This window comes from Protopterus annectens, chromosome 3.part0, assembly GCF_019279795.1.
Source record: "Protopterus annectens isolate FY-2018-M chromosome 3.part0, PAN1.0, whole genome shotgun sequence".
Lineage (NCBI taxonomy): Eukaryota > Metazoa > Chordata > Ceratodontiformes > Protopteridae > Protopterus > Protopterus annectens.
In genome coordinates this window covers 721,953,325-721,977,955 of record NC_056731.1, presented here as the reverse complement: position 1 = coordinate 721,977,955, position 24,631 = coordinate 721,953,325, and the positions used below count along the sequence as shown (strand labels likewise).

Genomic DNA, 24,631 nt, shown 5'->3' with positions numbered 1-24,631 from the left:
ATTTTTAATTCAGGCATTGGACCAGGGTGATTGGAGTGCCGGTAATCCCAGTGAAGGAAATGGAGCACTAGGACGGCTGTCAGAAATATAGAGAAAAAATAGCTGCGATGATACCCAGAGACTAAAAATAATGCCAAAAAACTACACAGCAGTCTTCACTGGAAAACAAGACATCCCCTGCAACTATCACTTCAACAACACACCCCTGAAAGTCAGTCAGGTAGTTAGGAACATGGAGAACAATGAGGACAACCGACTGTCCTCTGATCATCATGTATCCATTACTAGAAGATAGTCCTTTTTCATAGTCAACACTCTAAATGTCAAACCCACATAATCGAAGCTGAAAAACATGTAAAACAAAAGAAAGTCCAAATCATATTTTTTGAAGGTGGCTACACCATCATTCACCCTCTGCTAAATATGCATACTGATTCTGAGATCACACTACAGTTGGAAAAAGGCACAACTCCTCCCCCCGTTGTACCACAATCTTGTACAACTGGCTACATACTGTTTCACTGTTTTTCAGCTTTGATCATATGACAAATATATAAAGCATTGACAATTTATGCAGTCAACCATTTAAAACAGGCCTATATACATATATATATATATATATATATATATATATATATATATATATATATATATATATATATATATATATATATATACATATATATATATGTGTGTGTGTATCTTTCTCTCTCTCTCTCTCTCTCTCTATAGATATATATATATATATATATATATACACACACACACACACACACACACACACATATATATATATAGATATCAATAGATATATATGTATAGATAGTATATATATCTATATATATATATATATATATATATATATATATATATATATATAGAAGCTGGCTGTAGTCCTCTTAAGATTGTGTAAAAAATTGTTAACAGTAAAGAAATAACATATAATAAAAAACAAACAGGTGTCCACTATCAGCATGATTGAAATAATGCTTTATTAGCAACGTGATTTCATCTAGGACATCAGACTTGTTCAGTATTTTCTGTGAAGAGATATTACAGAAGTTTTTTCTTATAGAAGTGCTGAAGTTATATATCCAAAAGTTCAAAAACATTGACAAGAAGTTAAAAAATAGTAATCAATTTCACAATAAAAATGGAACTAGCCACTGACGAACAACGTGATATACAGCCAAGATTGGTAAATTGAAAAAGAAGGGTCAGTCAGGAGGCTGAATTATTTTGGGCTGGATCAGTGCAGTGCTGTGGGGAGACTGGGCAATCACAGGTAAGCTAGGAGGATGAGACAGCCAATTGGGAGACAGCCAACAGGAATTAATCAGGCAAGACTAACCAACAGAACCAGGTGTTCTATTCCTTTGATATGGAGCTATGTGTTAAGATCAATGCTCTAACCAAATTGATGCAGACAGTGCCAGGGCCCAGCCAGGTCTACTATTCAAATTTAGGTTGATATTAATCAGCATGTAGAAAGTTTTTCTTAAATATATGTCATGGTTCAGCTGTGTTGTTATTTTTAAGCAAATGATCGCTACTGCATGTAAACACTTTATTACACCGAAAATTATTTATTTAGTTAGCTTGTTTATCAGGGTAGTACAATGATTGCCGTATACCATTAGCAGACACAGCCCTGGTGAAGACCCCCCCCCAAAAAAAAATAACATAAAAAACAACCAATTCACAAACAAGGAATAATCAGAGAATGAACAGAGTCCAGCAGACAAGTGAAACAATGAAAAAAATAGAAAAAATATTATTAATTCAGGAGGAGAAGAACAGATCTGGATTAATTTTAGCAGTAAGTACAAAGGTAAGAAGCAGGTGAGAACAGTGGGTGGAAGGAGATGTGATGTAGGTGAGGGAGGCATTTGCTGATCTGTCTAGTGGGAAAGACCTACAGTCAGATTTTTAAAGGAGGTGTCTTTTGAGTTGTGCTCTGAAAGTTGGGAAAGAGTTTTCTTATAGGTGAGGGGAGAAGGCCTGTGTCTATGTTTAACCATTGACGGTTATGTTCATCAAACCACTGATGATTGAATGCAAGACAGTGAATGTTCATTCATTGAACACTCACTTTAGTGAATGCGAAAGACGGGGAAAGTAAATAGTTGCCCAATATTTTTCCATCTCACACACACCACACTATTTTAAACCCACCCCCACCCCACCCCTAATTTTATGTACCAAGTGTGAGATCTCACTACAACGAGGGACAGGGAAAATTTCCTGATGTTGGCCAACTACTTACTTGCCCTCTTCTCCACTATAGTGCTGTATCGGAGTTGGTATATATAGTTGGGAGTGTGGGGGGCACAGCCCCCTACCTGGGTGATTTAAAATAGTGTGGTGTGAATAAAAGATTGCTGCTTTGTGTTCAATCATTGGATATTTGATGAATGTATCCTTTGATTTTTAAACACAGACCCGGGTCTGCGAGAGTTTGGGTGAAAGAATGGAGAAAGAGTGGTAGGTACAATGCAAATTGTTTTGGGCATCTACAGTGAGGGAGTCCATTGGGATAGGTTGCAAAGGTTGTAGGGGGTGGTTTTATTATGGTGTTTGGCAGCAAGAGGCAGGAAGGCACCTGGATGAAGCAGCATGAAAAGAAGAAACCCTAGTAGCAGTTCTGCTTTGTAGGAGGGCATATGGCTTTGGAGAGGGTGGTGCAGTATGGCTCTGGGGTGGAGGTGGGGGTTGGAAATGAATCAGCAGATATTTTCACTGGACTGCAGAGTTGATGAATGTGTGCAGCTTTGATGGGGAGTCTGCAATCAAGTAGAACAAGGACTCATTTGCCTACTGTAGCCCTAGTTGGTCTAAAGAGAAAGGATGATATCATTGAGAACCAGAATTAAAGAGATTCTATCTTTCTTCTGTTGGTTTCAATGTGGTTATGGAAGTTAAATGACTGGTCCATTCATAAAGGATGTGATTGTTTTTATTAAGGTATCATTCAGAACTGAAATGTAAAGATTTTTAGGAGTCTTGGTCAGCTTTTGTGAGTTTCCAAATATCATACTTTTTGTTTTAGAGAGATTTAGAAGTGACTTATTATTATTTAGCCAAACATTAGGGGAGTAGAGGTCAAAATGAAGCTGGTTTCAATAGCTAAATGTGACTGACTGGATCAAAGGATAATCATGTCATCAGCATAGATAGTGACAGGAAGGTTAGGGAAGCCAGATGGTAATGTGCCAATAAAGAATGAAAACAACAATAGAATGAATATTTAGCCTTAGGGCATTCCTGTGGTAAAGGGTGCTGGAGGTGCTAGAGATGAGCCAGTTTTGACTCTGACATGTTTGTATGTATTAGTACTTCATCCTGTTCTAGTGACAGATTTCTTTGCCCCCTCTGTCAGCAGGCATTGAAGGGACTAGATACCATAAAGTTTGCTGACCACCTTAACTCTACAAACTACATTTTTAGGAACCTTTGGGTCATGGAATATTATGCCAACTTCTGCTGCTCTACTGGCTTATAGTCTAAAATCCCTTGTGGTCTTAGCCAGGGCTAGATTAATAAGAGGAGTGATGGAGTTGCATATCTAGTCTAATTTGTCTGAAATAGTCCCTGCTGCTTCTTCTACTAGTTTAGCATGAAATATTGTACTTCTGTCACACCAAATAAATAGGGTCCTTATAATTTTCAGCCACAGACCCAAGCGATTCATACTGTAGCACTGGTCTTAGCTTTAATAGTTTAATGAACTCCCTGTATTCAGGAGTCCTTAAATAATATCACACACTGAATCAGTGTCCTATCAAGTCTACTCTAATAAAAGAAAAATAAAAAGGGATGAAGGGATGAAAGAAAGAGTCGATATTAATCAACCCACACAGAACTGTATACAAAGTTCTCCAGTAGACTAAAGCCATCCCAAAAGCTGAAAGTTCCCTTACTGTACAGGATTCATAAGTGACCTTCATATGAAGACTGGATAATATGACCTAGAAATAAAATACTCAGTTAACATGTCTTTTTTTTGTAGGATTAGATATTTCTTCTCTTCTCATCAAGCAAATGGTAATGGCAACTACAAGTCTACCCACTATACTGAGGCAGCAGACTTAAGAAAAGATTTGGGCTTCACGGGATGGGGGGGGGGGGGTTGCAGCATTCACATAGACAGGGATGTAACAGTGCTATGTATACTGGGATGATGACATCCCCTCCAGTGGTTGTGGGTGCAACAACAGTACCTATTTGCAGAAATATAGTAGAGGAGGTGTATCTGCAACATGTACCAGAGGGTGGCTTCTGACACAGCAATTCGTCTTAACTAGTTCAGTGATTATGATGCTTTGTAGGTTCCTATGTTATGTCACCATGGCTAAACTATAATTCACTGAATGTGAGTAGCATGGCATAAACTTTGGCTGTTCTATACTGCATATTATACAATGACCCCCCCCAATTAATATTTCAAAACGTGCACTCTGATTGGCCAGCGTGCCTGTTGTAAATCCCACAATATACCAACGGAAAAAGGTCCAGTCACCAGGACTTTTTTCTGTTGGTATAAAGTGCTTAAAACATTTTTTTTTTAACAAAAGAAGTTAAAATGGACATTATTTGTGACATCCTTTATATTCTCTTACTCTTAGCTAAACAAGCATCTGATTACAGAACTGAAGTTTCCTTTTCTTTTATTTCAGTTGTAATTCATCATTGAAATGGAGAGTGAACTGAAGAAATTTGATTTGAACATCTTCATCTCAAAGTGAAGGCTCTCTTTTCTACATCAGATAACTGATTAAGAGCTCTTCTTTACCATTTCTGCCAGAGTCGGTCAACAATTCTAGAAGGTCTAGAAATACTGTATTTACTGAATTTAAACAAAAAAAAAGTACTAATTTTCCATTGCTAAAAATGCTTGCCAGTTCCCCAGAGTTCACTGACCCTGTTAAATCAATATTACTAACAGAGCCATTAAGAAGTTAAAGTCCTGACAGGTTTCTCTATTCTTCCTCACAATGCACCCATCATAGCCCTATTCCACAAAACACAGTACAAAAAATAATATATATAATGCATTTTGTAATCTTGACAAAGCCTAGGGATATTAGTTATTTATTTTCTCACTTACAGTAAGGTTAATGATAAACATATTACAACCACATAATGATGGAAAACAGTACAGGATTCAGTCATCCCTAAGTATAACCTTAGATACTGCTTGCGGGTCTTATTTTTATTTTATGAGTCTACAGTCATGTGCATCACCTCTTATTTAAACTTCAGTGAAACACTGCAACTAGCTCTCTATTCCTTATGGAACACACATTTTATTTTGGGAAAGTGATATTGTGTTGCTTTTCTAGCTCCAGAGAAGCGTGTCAGACTATATTCTCTAGAGACTTCCATAAAGCTTGTCAATAACACAGTTGCTTGCAGTTTTTTGCAGAAACTACTGATGTATGGCAAAAGAAACCAAGAAAACATCTAACACATAAATTGCGTAGAAGAAATGTTCATATCTCCTGTGATGAGTGAAAAATTTAACAGCATTATTTTAAAATATTAAAGTATAGTAAATGAGCATTATTTATATAGCACTTGTATAGCACTTTCAGTGATAGTACAAATATTCAAGATTCCAAGCTTGTTCCTTTAAGTAGCAGTAGGCATATGCATTAGTTAATGTATGCACTCAAGGTACCTGTGTGATGTTAGGAGAGCAGCGCAGCCATTCTGTACTTCATTTAGTATTGTTTTCCAGAGGTAACGTTTAGACCTTGGATCCATCCCTGAACTGGGTTCGTCCTGCAAATGAAAAAAAAATTCACAATGTATAATATGGAAACACATGTACTTTGTAATTAGGCACGTCTGGATGGGTGCATCTGATATTGTCATACTGTTGCTAAGAATTCTGGACTGAAAACATAATCATTTAGTACATATTATAGTATGAAAATGGCATAGCTAACTAACAAAACATTCGATAGTGAATCTTCAGACAGAAGGAATGAAATCCTAACCTCCACCACTACTGTCACATTTCATCTAGTATTATAAGTTAATATCTGATTTCTGTAATTTGTTTCACAGAAATGAGAAATTTTGCCCTAAACGAATACATTGATCTTTTTATTGTTTCTTTCCCATCACAGAAAGCAATGTTATTATGATACATGTATTTCTTGTCATATTAGGACCATAACATATTATGATCTCTCATTATTTATGAGTAAGCTACCAATTCTTGGAATTCAGCATCAATGGATAATCATGGAAGGTCCAAGAGTTAATTACATTTTAATATATTAACCCTTCTGCTGATGTCTAGACATGTCATATTATATCTGAAAACCTTAACCACTGTTCCATATTTTTGTTTGCATCAGGCCTTATGCTTGACTCAGAATATCATTCACTTTTTGTTGTCTCTAAAATAATCCAAAAATACAAGCACTTTTCTATTTGATTTCTGAATGCACTGTGTATCCATTTTGATGCACCTTCTGGTATTAGTCTGTTATGTAAAATGTTGATCCATTGCTCTCTTATAGTTTGTAAGTGCATGATAAATTATCAAGACCATTGTTAATGTGAGGGAAGAAAACTTATCTTACCTGAAACTCATTTAACGCATTGCTGTTTATCCTGCTTATAATGAGTGTTCTTCTTATGAATACAATGTTTGCTTGCCAGTCTTTGCTAATCTCTTTGTCTTTCCATTATAAATAACTCTATCTCTTTGTATATGGTCATGTTTTCATCTTTGGTTATTTAGTGGAGGTTATTATTTAAGTGTAAATCTTAACAGTCAACAGCTTGTGTTTGTTTATAACATTCATCATCATATCTCTGCATAAAGAAAGAAATTCTACTGACCCATCCAGCTACAGACCCATAGCTATCCTTTCCCCACTATCTAAAATACTTGAAAAATGCATTTCTACTCAAATACTACATTTCTCCTACAGGAAAACCTTCTCACTCCCACTCAACATGGTTTTAGGCCATACCACAGTACCACATCCTCCCTCTTATCTTTTACCCACAAGATAGAAGAGTCTAGAGATAACCAACTCATATCCTGCCTTTTCTTTGACCTCTCCAAAGCTGTTGCTACTGTCTGTCACTCCATTCTTCTATCTAAACTTGCAAACCTCAATTGCTTCCCTCCCTCACTTCACTGGTTCACTAATTACCTATCCAACAGACAAACAATTTGTTTGATGTCTGTCTTCCTGCTTCCCCTCACTACCTATCACATCTGGCATACCCCAAGGCTCTACTTTGGGGCCCCTTCTGTTTAGTATCTTCACTAAGGATCTTCACACATCTTTCAAACTATCCTCTCTTATACAATATGCTGACAATTCAATTCTCATCTCTATTTCCAATAACATCTCTGACCTCCACACACTGACTCAAGATGCTATTCTATCCACTGAAAAATGGCTGTCTAATAATCAACTTATCCTAAATCCAAAAAAAACTAAACTCCTGCTCTTTCTCCCTTGTTCTGTCTCCCAAAATAAATCAACTTTTCTCATCTCATCCTCCAATAGCACCATCATAGAACCTGAACCACACACTAAGCTTCTTGGTATCATCATAGTTGACAAACTCAAATTTAACCTACAAGTCTTGCAAAACTTAAAAAACACCAAAAACTAGTCCTCCTGTACTGAAATAGAACATTTCTAACTCCCATTGCTAGACTCTCCCTTTCTCAGGCTCTACTCCTCCCCTCCATTCTCTATGCTGCCCCAATCCTTACCAACTTACAGGCTTCAACCTTGTCCAAACTTCAACAAACCTATCACAAGGTAGCTAGATTTGCCACCAACTCAACTCATAACACACCACTGCCTATCACTCAACTCTCTCCAGTGGTTAGAATTCCCTTAACAACTCCTACTAACTCAATTTCAAATCTTACATGGTATAGTATACAAACCATCCTCCTGTCCAGCCCTCTCCTCTCTCGTATCCTCATATACCCCTACACGTACTGTCCGCACCTCCATCCAATTATTCCTGGACATCTACCACCCCAACAAAACTGCCAGAAAAATCCTCTACAAATCCACCATAACATGAGCTTGGAACAAACTTACCTTCCACATCAGGTCTATTCCTCACTCTAAGCGGTTCAAAAAAGAACTAAAATGTCACCTTCTTAACACTAAGTCTTGTCCCTGTCTTGCATCCGCCTAACTCCCTACTCTACTATACTTCTTCTACCCTCTCCACTGACTTCCATCTACTTATCCCTATTACCTTATTTTTGATTTTAAACCTTATGTTTTACTGCTCCTAAACACATATATATTACTGTGCATATCTGAAAAAAATGTAATAGCACTACCACTCTATACTTATTATGCCGTATTTGTATAATATGTATAATAATTATCTACTTCTGCGTGCAGTTTCTCTATTTGTGCATGAAACTTGTATTGTAATCTATTTTTTGTGAAACTGTATTGCTAGTAACATTGTAATGTAAATTGTCTTTATTGGAGCTTTTTTCCTCAGGTCTCCACTGAAAATGGACTTTTTAGACCAGTTGGAATAAGCCGGTTAACAAATGTCAAATAAATAAAAATAAAATAAATAAATAAACATCTGAAGTATTTATTAGGGAAGCCTTAAACATTACACATGCTCAAATCTTAATCCATGCTGAGTACAGAAGGCATTTACCAAAAGATGCAACGCTTTTCAAATTTAAAAGGTAGTGCTGCATAAAGAAGATGATTGAATGGTTATGTTCTGCATTATGTTATCAATATTTTCTCTTGGTGGTATCTTCAATGTTTATAGCGAATTACAAAATTTTATAATTCCTCAAATCATCTTTGCAACTTAATTTCAAATACTTTTGTCTTGGTATCTTTAAGATTTCCTGGAACTATTCAACAATTTTTATTTTATCCTGTTGGATACTCTTGCAATTATTTCCTGTAGTCCTTTTTGATGATCACTTTATAATGAAATTCATATATTGCATCTGATTGCCATTCCACAGTCTCAGAATAAGGTTCCTAGAATTGAGCTTCGCCAACTCACTCTAGCCAAGGATAAGTTGCTATAAATGCAAAACAGAGCAAATCCTCTTCTTTCCTCCCTACTTTTCAAACTACTTAATCAAAACACCCCTCCCCCAGCTTTGCCGACCAGCTCTACCTGAGTAATACATGATAGCCTTAACCCTAACCTCACCCCACCCCTAACTATACACCTTACCTTATAAAAAAAAATTTTCATAACACAACCACTACACATGACAGCTGGCAAAATCACTATGAGTGCACACACACACACACACACACACACACACACACACACACACACACACACACACACACACACACTCACTCACTCACTCACTCACTCACTCACTCACTCACTCACTCACACAAACACTAAAACTGTTCCCATAACTACTTATTAATCTACCTGTAACCCCCATTCTCTTGCACATGGACGTAAGTCTAACCCCCTTACCTGTTCCTAACTATAACTGTTACCCTCATACATTCATACATAGAGTAAACTTAGCCCCACACCTAACCCCTGGTCTAACTCTAAAAGACATATGCTCACATAAAAAATTCCCAGCCCCACCACAAATTCACTTTACTTTGTTAACCAACCCATAATTTGCTCAATCTGCCATTCACACAAAACTATATATACAGGACCTAAAATCAGTTCTCCTCTGGTAATAGTTTTACTGATTAAACATACCACAATAATTTCATGTAATTGTCAGGGCTTAAATAATATTCTATTCTGCAGGTCCTCTGTTATATCTACATGCAGTAACTGCAATAAAGCATCTTATAGTACTATGTGCAGGTCTATGTGATATCTATCTAGAAGCCTCAGTTATTTGTCAGACACATTTATGTTCCATTTACAGCATGGGAAATTAATGATATAAGTATGATGCTAAATCCTGATTATCCTTCATTGCTTAATAAAAGGCTGTGATTAACAATTCCAGTATAATAGCCCTGGATTAACACCTGAACTGGTCATCCGTCATGCTAAAAATGAAGACATTTAGACAGTATATATAATAGCTTACTGGAAAGAGTTCAAGAGAGAAAAAAAGCTTTTTAGACTGGTAGGAGTACAGGAGAGACCTGGCAGAAATACCAATTCTGTACCAAGCACATTGTTTGTCTTAGCCTAAAAAGGATTGTTATTGTCAGAGCTGGCTTAAAAGGGTACGGCTCAATGGCTGGACCTTTAAAATAAGATGGAAAGAGAATTGAGTGTAAAAAACAGAAGAGGGGTTTGATAATCAGACTGTATAATAAAGGCAAGAAAGAACATGAAACATAGTAGATGAAAAGGCAACACAAGATATATCTGTAGAATGATAGTGGGATTGCAAATAGTGAAGCGGGTCTTCAAGGGGAACATTTCCAGAGTTAAAAACACATGAGCCAGTCCTAAGAGAGCATGAAACATTTAGGTGGCTGACCTTAGGTTATTCAGGAATGACAGAGAAGGGAGAGATGAAGGCAGAGTAGTAATTTACATATGGCAGGGCATTTACTGAGAGAAAAGAAAAGAGGGAAGGTACCATCCTATGAAGGGACAATGCAGTAATCAGGGGCAGAAACTGTGGTAAGTAGACAGTATTAAAGAAGAGGGAAGAGTAATCCTTCTGAATCTATAAACTACTTTGTCTCCTTACCCTAACATATCAAGAGAGAAGAATGAGGGAAAGGTGAAACACTGTATGGGCTAAAAGAAAGAGGATTGTAATCATGGCAGATCTAAAGCTGCACAGAAAAGACTGTGAGATTTCAGGCTCCAGGGCAAAGAGGGAGCAAACGTTTATTCAGCCAACTGCTGTGAGACTCTTCTAGAAAGGAAATAATTCTGGATATAATTCTAAGATGGAGGTGGCTAGGACTGTCCAGGTAAACGTGCCATTAGACATCAATGATCATGCCAGTTGGCAGATGTTTCCGAGCAGAGGAAAGTAAAAATACAAGGACAAAGATGTTACTTTGGGATTTTAAAGCTGTAGATTATGATAAACTGGGGAAGAGAGTCAAAGATGATATTTGCATGTAGGGCAAATTGTGAGAATAGCCAAGGCATGAGATGACACAGAGATAAAGTTCATGTAGACAGTGGCATAAGGAAGAAGCTAATAAGATGAAAAGAAGTACACAATAATTTATAGCAGGGAGATGATGGAAGTTAAGGTAAAAGAAGTGGCATACAAAAGATAGGAAGAAAGGATTTAATGAGGTGGAGGAGGCCAAGCACAAGGAGGCATGCCAAAGGGCAGCAAAGGAGGAAAGGGCAGCAAAGTCACAACCTGAAAAGGAGGTGGTTTATGAAGTTCATAGGCTCATAGGAGTAGCTAGGCTAATGGCCCTAGAGCCCTTAAAAGCCTACCTATATTTATCCTGAGTTGCCCCAGTTGTCACTGGTTAGGTGAGTGAAGTTTGCAGAGCTAAGGGTCTATGGTAGTTAATACTGACTTCTTTGGTCCAGAAGGGACATGGGCACTACACCAGGATTGAATATGTGGTCACTCATCCATTGATCTAGGTTGTGTTTGAAGAGGGTCAGGGAGGGGATCTGTTTCACATGAACTGGAAGCTTGTTCCAGAGAAGTAGCAGTTTCTGGGATATGTAGCTATCTTTCCAGCATGGCCTGTTCATGTCTGAGGCTAGGTTAGGATCCCTGGAGTCACTGACCCTCCTGGAGATTGATTTAGGAATGTATAGCATTTCCATCAGAGCCAAGTCAGAGATTGCCCTATAAGCCAGGCACAGGTCACCCCTCAGCAACCTGCAAGAGAAAGAATACAGGGATAGGGCTTTCAGTCTTTCCATGTAAGACCTGGTTTGTGTACCCAGTAATTTATTGGTTTGACGCCTCTATGGTCTCTCCAATTTCTGTAAGTGTCTGGTGAGGTACATGCAAAAGGGCGCATTGTACTCAATTATTGGTCTGATAATGACAGAGTATAATGGAACTATAACACCTTTAGATCTAAATGCAATGCCTTTACTTATAAGAGTTGCCATGTAGAAGAATTTCCTTAGTACTGTGGATATGTGGTGGCCAAAGTTCAGACTGCTATGAACCTGAGTACCCAGATCACATACCACTGGGTTTACACTTAATGGTGGATGCTGTCTATAATGTAGTTAGCTGGGATGTCAACTTTTCCAAAGGGTATAATAATGCATTTTTTTGCATTTAGCTTTAATCCGTGGTTCTGGAACAAATCATTTTGCTGTGTCAATCCTGTCTGCAGTATATTAACATCATTGCGGGACTAAATGATTGCTCCCAATTTGCCACAGGCTGTCCAGGTTTGCCAGGACATCTGAGAAATAAAGTCCAAACAGTAAGGGGCCCAGCACAAAACCCTGTGGTATTCCACTGGTGACTGGTCTTTTGCTAGAAGTGAAGTTACCCACTTTGACAGTATTTGTCCTGCAGGTGAGCCAGTTGGCTACCCATTTGGTAATGTAGGGGTTAATTCCTAATTAGAAGAGTTTCTCTATAAAACCTGAGTAAGGAATTGTGTCAAATGTCTTGGCTAGGTTAAGATAGGTGGTATGTACTGTCTTTCCCTTGTTCAGGGCCTTGGTGACTTTTTCAAAGAAGTCAACCATGCTTAACAGGCATGATCTACCTATAACGAATTTGAACTGGATTGAGTTCAGAGTTTGGAGATTACCTATGTCATGTTAATAAGGTCCATAATTATTCCTTCCATGGACTTGCAGAAGAGGCTAATCAAGCCTATGGGTCTATAATTACCAAGGTTGCTTGATGGACCCCTTTGTGCAGAGGGATTACTGTTGCTGTCCTCCACCCTGCCGGAACATAGCCAGTTCTCAGGCTGTGGTTAAACAGGGATCCAAGTGGATCTGCTAGGTCATGTTTTAAGTTGTTTAAAAGGCAACCTGAGATGTTGTCTGGTCCCATTGATGCCATGTTTTTGGACTTGAGAGTGCCAAGATGACCTGCTGTTTTGAGATAATAGGCTCAGGAATGGTAACAGTTATACTTTGGGGGATGATTGGAGAAGATGGGGGGGTGAAGATTTCTCCAAATCTGTCAGCTAGCAGGTTGGCTATTACCTTCAGTTGAGTATGGGCAGAGCCATCCACAATTAGTTCAGTGCAGAGCTGGGTATTTTGTTAGATTTGGGACATAGTTAAATAATTTCTTGTGATTATTCTTAGCTAGAGAGGCTATTTTTGCTTTGTAATTAGCTTTGGAGGACTTGACAAGACTTATAATTTGTTTGTTTAAGCTAGAGAGGGATTTCTTCCTCTGCTTAGCCAGTTCCATCTTCTTCTTGGACATTAGTTTCTTTATCTTGTTGTATAGCCTGTTTATACTAGGGCTCCACCAGGGTGGCTTGTTTATTCGTCAATACCTGATTTTAATCTTTCAGCTACAGCCGATTCTATAAAACCTCTTCACTGGATATATAGGGCATTGATTTACAACTTTGCACAGGAGTCCATTTTATCTACATTTGTGGGGGCTTTGAAACTTCTTATACCATCTCTTAATAGGAGATAATCTGTCTTAGAAAAATTCATAAACATGTTTGAGCCTGATGGGGTATCTGGTCTTACAATTACATTGAACAAGACTGATTTATTGCCTGATCTTATCAGGGAGGACTTTGCACATTGGGGGAGTGGGGGTGACACAATTCTCCCATGTTAGTGAGTATTATCTCCAAGGCATTTGCGCCTTTTGTGGGTGTGATGACAAGCTGTTCCAGAGCATTTGCATTGATAAAGGTGAAGAACTTCTGAGCCAACATGTTTGTGGTCATGTATTTTTTCAGGTTGATGGTAGGATAATTAAAATCACCCATGAGTAAGGTGTTGGGCTGGATGGCAAGTGACTCCAGTAGGTCTGATTTTCCTGTTTTATGGTTGGGGGCTTTGCCTATAGTTAAGTGGTGCTCAAGAGAACCATACTGTTTGACCAGTCTAGAGGTGTACTTATCATAAATGATGATGGATACACCTTCTCCTTTGGTTCTTCATGTCAGTTTGTAGTCTGACAATATGGAAGGCATTGTAGCCCTGCACAGCTGGGGTGCTTTCCATGCCTTTGAACTATGTCTCAGTGACTGCACAGACATCAGCATCTTCCAAAGTGAGTAGTGCTTTCAGGGAGTGCAGTTTCTTGTTTTGACTCCTAACATTAAGAAGCAATAGCTTGAGTTTAGACAGGATTTTGTTATGTTGGGAGGTTGGTTATTTTGACACTACTTAAAAAAAGGCACAATTATGTGGTTAATGCCTTTGGCAGTATCCGAAAACCTAGACGAGAGAGATGCAGACCATCTCTGTCAAAGTAGTGTGGCCTCTTGACTGTGTCTTCACAGGTTGACAGATATTGGATCCCCTTGGACTGATACCAGAATCTGACCCAATTGTTAAAGTCAATCAGTTTTTGTTTGCATTTTGGCATCATCCTTGAAGAAGGTAGAATGCTGGTTAAGGCTATGCTTATACCTGCCTGGTACAAATAATCTGAAAGCTTAGTCATGTCTGTCTTCATATAGTCCAGTTAGGTACATCTCAAGTCTTTTACCCCCACATGGACTATGATGGAGTCATACCAGTACTTGTGGGTGAGTGACCTGAGTGCTTGAGTAACTTAATGGATCCTGGCAGATAGGCAGCTAACCATTATCCTTTCCTTATCCAGCCTGGTGAGGGGAACATTGTCTCACAATGCAGTCACCTATGACTAATTCATTAGATTTTTGTGGTGTTACACCTTATAGGCGTATTTGTTGAGACACTGGTGTATGTGCTATTATGTCACATGGTTGTTTTTGCATTGTTATGTGTGTAAGTGGTTTTGGTTTGGGAGGTCTCTGATGTTTTGGTAAACTACTATTGAGTACCTCCACATATGTGAGTTTGTGTGCCGTGTTCTTATTTAGTGTGGGAAGTGTGTATGCACTGACAACCTGTTTGGCCTTCAATTTGTGCTCATGTGAGAGTCTTGCCTCCAGTTACATAGTGTAACTACATTTCTCACATAAAGTATTTGTTTGTTTCAGAAGTAAGTGGCTGTCAGTATACATGAGACAATTACTATATTGCCTCAGGATGCCCGTCTATTAGGCTGGCCAGAGAGATGATGAGAAACTTCCTGTTCATGATAGCAGGCACGTACAGTATGCCTTATTAGGGAAGGGAATAGGTTAATTTGATAGTAATACTCTGGTAGTGTTGAGACTACAAGAGGGACCTATACTTTGTATAAGCTAAGGTTTATCAATAAGACAACACTGCTCGCTGTGCAACTGAATTGCTCCTAGAGCAGCAGAAAAAGCTTGGAAGGGTTTCACTGACAGTTCTTTAGGGAAAAACTGAGCTTCTAAGCTTTTGTGTCCATACAAAGGCACTGCTAACCACTGTTGCATGAAGAGCAGCACCACACAAACATGAGGCTTAAAAAGAGAAACACCAGTCAAGAAAGCACACAGTAAGCCTTCCACCAGCATTTCCTAACTCAGACAGGCTAGATCAGTATACTTCTGCCACAAGGGTGCAGAAAAACACATTCTTAATGTAGAATAGCTAGTTTGGAGCCCAAGTGTAATATAATACAGTGCAAATAACTATTTAAAGACGCAGCAGATAATACAGTATTTTCTAAACTGCTGAAGTACAACTACTGTCACGGTGTATAGGAGAAGTACAAAAAGATACTTAGAGCCCTTTTGTGCCCTTCCAAGCTCAGATTAACCAGGTAACCACCTCCTGCCAATAGATGAATAATCCTAGTCCTTCTAATGTAAAAGCAGAGCAAATGAGTGCTCAGAGTGAAATGTTATCACAAACAAACCCAAAAGATACAAAATGCCATCACAAATTAAAGATGCAGACACAGCAATGTACCTTAAACAGCTTATAAAGGTGTGATTATTCAATAAAAAATGAGGGAATAAGGACTTCTTTAGACATGAAAGATAGAAGGCAGGCAGACCTAGGCTAAGTAAAAGATGGAAGAAAATCATGCAGGAGTGGGAAAAAACTGAAATATTGAATGAACGTGTTCTTGTGTACTTAAAATGAAATCCTTGGATTTTTAGAAGTTTAGTTTTTATAACTAGGATGTTTGATATTACATTGATTAGAGGGGTTCACTTATACTGCATGTTTTATTATTATTATTATTACTATTATTATTATTATTATTATTATTACTATTATTATTATTATTATTATTATTATTGTTGTGGTTATTACCTTGTTGATTGGGGCAATCTAGGGTATGTCTATGTGAACTTAGTGGATTTATATATATATATATATATATATATATATATATATATATATGTATATATATTATTGAACCACAATTATAAGAGTATATGTTTTCAAATGTGGGAATGACCTGAATGGTTGATTACTAATTTAAGTAAAGATACTGTATAGGAGGAGTCTGTGATTTTAAAAAGGATCACTGTTGACAATTACATTAAATCTGATGAAGTCCCTTACTAATAAAGGGAGGAAAATGCTTAGTTTCTGGTAAGAAAAGAGATGAACTTCAACATCTTTTTGGTTGCTTTTTTTCATCATTTGTGAGTCATCAACAGTCCTGATTGGTTTGGTTTCCTGTGAACATTCTCTATCAAGCAGTGAGCTGCGGTTCCGAGGTCAGACACAATTTGTGAGAAATACTGAATGCGTTATTCACTTTGTTTATGAAAGAAAACAAGGCAGGAGCACTCAGCTAGCAGCAATTAAAATAGAGTTGGGGGAGCAGTTGGCAGAGATAAGGTTGAGAGGGGAATGGTCGCCCAGAGGGAAGTTAAAGCACAGGGACATGAGGGGCTTCTAGGTATTCTTAGAAATATGGTCAGTGTGTTCTCAGATCCTCTGATAGCAGTCTTTAGCAAATCACTGGCTACTGTACAAGTGCTAGTGGAGTTCATAACATTGACTCAGGTATCTTCATACCATAATTGGAGAACATGAAGAATCTAGCAAATTACAGGTCTGCTATCCTAATAATAGTGTCAGTGAATGCCATGAAGATAATTCATAAGAAAGGCATTATTATTTTCACACAGGACAACAATTTGCAGGGCAAGAATGGTGTACAGCCAGAAGAAGCCATCTGTCAAACCTGATCTAGTTTTATGACTGAGTTACACAAGACATTGAGAGGGGAGCATTGGTAGATACGGACTGTTTGAATTCCTGGTAGGTCCTTCTACAGGTGATTGTGGGAGAGGATCAGGACTCAGGAGAACAACTGGTCCATAGCTGTACAGTTGGACAGGGAAGGTTGAAGTGTGACAGGCAAAGTTATAAAAGAGAAAATACTCCATGCATTTATCCTGGGTTGAGCATTTTTTTGTAGATTCATTTCAGATATATGTTAAGTAATAGAGATCAGGCTACACCTCTTCACTGATGACACAAAGATAAGTGCATCTATGGAAGCACTTGGAAAAGTTGACTAAGTGAGCATAAAGGGGTCAGATGAGGTTCAATGCAGACAATGCAAAGTGCAGTACTTGAACCAGAACAACCCCTTGTGATAAGCATCAAAAGTGAGAAACAGAACTGATGGTAATGGAGCAGGGAGAGAATTTGGGGATGTTAGAATGGACCACCAAGAGCAGAGTGAGAGGCATTGACAACAGAAAACAGAATTCTAGGGTATGTCCCGAGGGAGTTAGAGTCCAGAAGGAAAAATGAATTGCTCCCACCCCACATAACCCCGGCCTGACAATATTGTGAAATGTGTGTTCACTTTTTATACTTATACACGTGGGGGATATAAGGCTGCCAAAAGTTATGTACTGAAAGCACAGCAGAAGAGCATGGGGGCTGGACAGGAAAAACATGACCAGATACTAGAGGGACTGAAGATTTACTCACTAGATATCACAAGATACAGGGTGGGGTAAAGATTATACTGGTGCAGAAGACAATATTAGGGAGGCATGAATGCAGTCAAAGGTTGGCACAGTAGTGCAGGGGATAGAGCTGTCATCTCACAGCAAGAGGTTCTCTGGTTTAATTCTTGGCTGGGGCACCTTGTGTTTGGAGTTTGCATGTCCTCCCTGTGTTTACATAGGTTTCCACTGGGTGTTCCAGTTTCTTCCCACATTCCAAAGACATGCAGTAGTTGGACTGGACACTCTAAATTGGCCATAGCTGTGAGTGTGTGTGAAAGTGTGTGGTATGGAAGAATATCTGCAGCATAGCTAATCACCTAGTGGCTTGAACCTTGGCTGTAGTCGATTGGCACTATTGAAGTAACACCCCAAATCCATTTGTAAAAATAGGAAAAGGGGTTGTGGATGGATGGATGGATGGATGGATGGATGGATGGATGGATGGATGGATAGATAGTTTAATGGGTGTCTAACTGAAAAGGAAAGAGTGAAAGGAAGGAGGAGGAGGAGGAGTACAGACTGCAAATTGCAAGAAAAAACACTATTCCAATGATATGAGAAGTACTTCTTCAAAGAGACGGAGATGTGGAGCCATTGAACAAACTATTGGAATTACTGGTGAAGAGGGAATCTACAAAGGCACTTAGGAGGCAAGAAACAGGTGCAGAAGAGGGAAGGGTAATATACAGATGCAAGGAGTTAGATTATTAAATGCACATAAGGCAGACTGGATATGCTGTTTTTCTCCTATCATAAAGCAAATACCATGTTGGTGTGGTAAAACTTGTTCGATTTTAGTTTTAAATGAAAAAAAGAACATCTTCCTTTCAGCACCAGTGGTGAAGAAGGATAAAGCCATGACCAATGCCCAGGTTAATCAAGTGTGACTAGTAGCTTGGAAGAATGATAGGGAGGGTAGGCAGGGTAATGTTGGGGAGAGACAGTGGCTGAGTTGGGTACAAGATCATCTGCCATTTCCCTGCAACATAACATACACCAAATCCAAGTTCATGCAATAATGGGGAAGGAGGCAAATTTCCTTACCTGACTGCTTAGTGATTTCAGAGAAACACACACAGACACACACACACACACACACACACACACACACACACACACACACACACACACACACACACACACACACACACACACAGAGACACACACACTGTACTGTGACCCAGTCACTTCCAGTGCTACAGTACAATGGGCTACAACTACAGCAAAACCTATCTTCAACTAAACCAATCTCAAACAAAACAATGATACCAAACATATATATATATATAATTATATTATAAAAGGTTGAATCTTCCAAACGTTAGCTGACAATTCAATGAGAATTTAAGCTTAAACATAAATCAATGAAAACAAAGGAATCACTATTTTTGCAGGGGGGCAAGTCCCATGCACCCACCATAAACCTGCAACATCCACACACACAAACACACACATGTACATACAAACTCTGAGACTGCACTACAGTGGAGAAACTGAACATTCCCTAATCACCACTGTCCCATGATTTCACACTGACAAAAAGCAGTGCAGTTTGATCAAATGCATTATGATCATCTGTAACAGGCTAGCTTTTTTGGCTTCAGCAAAAGGAAAATTTGATAATCTGCTTTACAACCATATATTCTGCTTTACATCTATATCTATGCCTGTATCTATCCATCCATCCTTACAACCACAGCCCCTTTTTTCCCATTTTTGAACATGGGGTCGGGCTGTTGGTTCAACAGTGACAATCATCTAGAGCCAAGGTTTTACACTGCTATTCTATATCTATATCTATATCTGTATCTATATCTATATATATATATATATATATATATATATATATATATATATATATATATATATATCTGTATCTATATCTATATCTGTATCTATATCTGTATCTGTATCTATATCTATATCTGTATCTATATCTATATCTACATCTGTATCTATATCTATATCTGTATCTATATCTATATCTACATCTGTATCTATATCTGTATCTATATCTATATCTGTATCTGTATCTATATCTGCATCTATATCTATCTATATGTGTATATATATATATATATATATATATATATATGGTTCTACCTCACATAAACGAAACACCACAACACCGACAACGCAATCACCGACACCACATAACCGACAGTACAAAAACACGAAATCCCACATGCCCGACAACGAAATAACCGACGGTACACAAACACGAAACCTCATACACTTCACACACCACAATCAACAACCTAAACACATTCCCGTCCAAAACCACATACACAACACAAGCACACCAAAATCCTACAAACCCACACTAAACCACACATACACAACTACCTACAACCCTGACCCAAACCCTAACCCTAAGGTCCGTCACTACACTTACCTGACCGCTCCCTAACCCTAACTCACTTATCCGCCCCTAACCCAAACACAATCACTACCGCACTTACCTGACCGCTCCTAACCCTAACTCACTTATCCGCCCTAACCCAAACACAATCACTACCTTTACTTACCTGACCCGCTCTAACCCTAACTCACTTAACCCACCCCTATCCCCACTTACCCTAACGTCCGTCACTACCGCATACTTACACAGCCTTTTCCCATTTCGGCATCCTCGGCGTCGGTGCTTTCATCCGTCGGGTCGGTCTTCTGCTTGTCGATCTTCTTGGTCCCGTCGCGTCGGTCTTCTGCGCTGTCGATCTTCTGGGGCTCGCGATTTCCCTGTCGATGTTCCGGCGTGTCGGTGAAGTGAGGTAGAACCATATATATATATATATATATATATATATATATATCTGTATCTGTATCTGTATATATATATATATATATATATATATATATATATATATATATCTATGGGACTACTCTGGATGACTGAAACGCCAGTTCGCCGGCACGCAAAACACTGAGACCAAACAACCAAAAACAAAGGTGATCGACAAGGTGAAATCTCGACAGCCGAAAGACCAACATGGGCAACGTGTGAGTGTGACTCGGTAAGTGTGCAATAGTGAGGGATTTAGGGTTAGGAAGCGGACAGGTAAGTGTGTGATAGTGAGGGATTTAGGGTTAGGGTGTGGGAAAAGTGAGTGTGTGGTAGTGTCGGACTTAGGGTTCGGGTAAGGTAAGTGTGTGATAGTGACGGACTGTAGTTTAGGGGCGGGTTAAGTGAGTTAGGGTTAGGGTGCGGGTAGGGTGAGTGTGCGATAGTGACAGGCTTTATGTTTTAGGGTGGGTTAAGTGAGTTAGGGTTAGGGTGCAGGTAGGATAAGTGTGCGATAGTGACGGACTTTAGGTTTAGGGGTGGGTTAAGTGAGTTAGGGTTAGGGTGCGGGTAGGGTAAATGTGCGGTAGAGTCGGACCTTAGGGTTAGGGTTTGGGTTAAGGTTAGTGGATATGTAATTGTGTGTAATGTGTAGTTTACGTTTTGTGTGTCGGTGTAACGGTGTTCGGTTTTGTGAGTTGTTGGTATTGTGTGTTTTCGGTTGTTTGGTCTTGGTGTTTTGCGTGTCGGCGAACTGGCGTTTCGGTCATCCAAAGTAGACCCATACATATATATATATATATATATATATATATATATATATATATATATATATATATATATATATATATATATATATCTGTATCTATATCTATATCTATAGCTATATTTGTATATATATCTATATCTATAACTATATCTGTATCTATATCTGTATCTATATCTGTATCTATATCTATATCTGTATCTATATCTATATCTATATCTGCATCTGTATCTATATCTGTATCTGTATCTGTATCTGTATCTATATCTGTATCTATATCTGTATCTGTATCTATATCTATATCTGTATCTGTATCTATATCTGTATCTATATCTGTATCTATATATATATATATATATATATATATATATATATATATATATATATATATATATATATATATATATATATTTTACTGGGTTTGTCTGACTGGGTTTTGTAACTTTCAGTGTGCCCAGAAGGAAAAGCTCCACCACATTGTAAACATGTTTAACAGACATTAAGTAATATACGTAATTTTAAGAGAGTGTTACTAGTATTGGATTTATGCTGTATGACTTCACAGGTTTCAGCTTACTAAGGCTGCTGTTGGATACATATCAGGAGTGTCGCCTGTTTATTCTCCCATTTCTTTCTATGTATGTTCCTAACTGCATATATATAATTTACAGGAGACTTCTGTTTTGCTATCCTTGTGAATGACATTATCTGCTATTGTGAAGAAGCAAAAGTGATACAGAATGTTGATGACTCTGTAATCCTTCTTGCATATAACATAATCACCACAGTCAATGTCAAACTCCAGTCTTGCTTTGACTCAGTAGACTTTTGGTTCAAAACTGAGGAACTCCATCTTAATACAAGTATGATACAATCTATGAAGCTTTGAAGCAATAGCCAAAATAATTTTCATTCTTAAAACACTAATCTGTTGAAATGGAATTGTATTACAAATATATTTCCTTAAACTCTCTAGGCAAATCACCAGTTGAAAAGGTAATCTCAACAACATTGATTGGTCTAATCATTGATAACTAGTTGCAATCTAGTAAACATGCCTAATGCTGATTTCAAAACCAACCAAGAGCTAGGTATAGTCAGCAGGGCAAGGTCATTTTTCTCCCATGCTGCTTGGTTATGTATGTTAGTATATAATTACTCCCTTATCTTTTGTATTCTGCACACCTTCTTATAAGGCTATGTTCTCCAGTACTCAGTATGCTAAAACTCCCTTGCAAGAGGATAAAAATATAAACAAACAAAAAAACTCTTGAAATGGACTGAGAAATGAGATGGATTTGTAAAACTTATTTAGCCCTTTTGTCTAAAACAATACACCAAAGACTTGATCAGAAATAAGCATACCAACCAAGCCACACCCTTAAATAACTTCACCAAGCCATTAATCCAATCACTTGTTACATATACAAAGTAATGATCAGTATAGAAATTACTACAAATCAATGAAATAACAACCAAAACTCTTTACATTAATATTATACTTAACCTAATTACTTAATAGCTTAATTTGTCATTTTTTTTAAATCTGATATTAATAACAGTACTTAAACCATAGTATATGTCTGCCTGCAGTTGCAACTGCCATTTAGTTTCTCATCATTGCCAAAGGGTGGACAGAGTTGTTACAGGGCATCATGGTAGGACCCACCGTCACAGGCGGTGCTAGAGGGGGGCAGGGGAGGCACATTCTCCCCATCTCTTCACTTCTAATGCAAGTTAGTGTAATATCTGTCAATTATGGTTTAAAAAGACTGTCCATTCAGAAATGAAATGTCTCAGTAAAATTCTGACTCTCATGAAGTATGTTTTAGAAACAAAAAGACATAAAACATGGTTGCTCATTTGGGGCATTTCTTGCAAACTTCACCTTCACCAACCTTCTTACTGCATCTCATGCAGATGTTCTTACATCACAGAAGAGCCTAGTCTTCTGAAAAGTCTCTGAGATGTGTTTTACGGGACTCTTAAACAGCTGTCAGGTAAGTACTCCAGGATGTTTCACATTTTTATGTGTGTGTGTGTGTGTGTGTGTGTGTGTGTGTGTGTGTGTGTGTGTGTGTGTGTGTGTGTGTGTGTGTGTGTGTGTGTGTGTGTGTGTGTGTGTGTGTGTGTGTGTGTGTGTCTGTGTGTGTGTGTGTGTGTGTGTGTGTGTGTGTGTGTGTGTGTGTGTGTGTGTGTGTGTGTGTGTGTGTGTGAGTAATGCCCTTCTGGTTAGGGGTTCTGGCTAAATGACTTCCTCATTGTCACACAGTTGGAGGTAAAAAGAATCAAACCCTGTACCCTTGAAGAAGCCCATTAAGAGCTTGGATCGTTACTCCTCCATACCACCTGCCAGACCTCCCTTTACCTTTTAGGTATATTGGTCAACAAAGTTTCATAGTTGTCACTGTTTGGAAAATGCATGTTCATGAAAAAAAAAATGTGCTGTTGTTTAATTGTTGCTAGTGTTTGTTTCTATTGTTTGCTGTGCTTGTTTACTACTGTAATGATTTATTGTACTATCTGGAGCTTTTCTCCTCGGGTCTCCACTGAAAATGGGACAAAATCCCAGTTGGACTAACCCAGTTAACAAATGTAAATAAATAAATAAATAACTGTTGTAGTCCTGTTAACCTTTTAAGTGAATTAGAGTTGTCTGACACTTAAGGCTCTGAGCTGTTAACAGGTTGCTTCCTGTAGTCAAAAGTACAGGGGTAATTCCTTCCATCTCAGTAAGCCTATGGTATTACTGTAAGCAAGTCAGTCACATAGTATTCCTCAGCCCCCCCCCCCCCCCACACGCACACACACACACTGAAAAGGCACAATTTCTCCAGTTGATTTACCTGGTATATGCTATAATTGTACTCATTACAAGTGAAGTGTATGTGATTCATGCATAGCAGTATACTGACACACACTCATAATATTCAGTCACTGCAAGTTACAAACACCGACCTGTGTAACTGTACAATGAAAGTGTAGAATGCATGCACTACAGAAGAAGTTTTACTACAAGTGTGAGATAGTGTGTGATTGAAGGCATTACATCATCTTATTTCTGCAAGGCAATTGGTTAAAAGAGTGGCATGATCTGTTTCCTTCTAACAAAGTATTGCATTATCAGACTCGTGGCTCACTAAGGTA

General features: G+C 38.3%; 1 protein-coding gene across 1 annotated transcript in view; it reads right to left on the bottom strand.

Annotated features, from left to right (window-relative positions):
• LOC122796911 (ATP-binding cassette sub-family A member 13-like) overlaps nt 1-24,631 on the bottom strand; it is a 3,979,956-nt gene that overhangs the window by 296,023 nt on the left and 3,659,302 nt on the right. Inside the window, exon 36 of the mRNA XM_044065669.1 lies at nt 5,681-5,784. Within this exon, the coding sequence (XP_043921604.1) occupies nt 5,681-5,784 (104 nt within the window). The remainder of the gene's footprint in view (nt 1-5,680; nt 5,785-24,631) is intronic.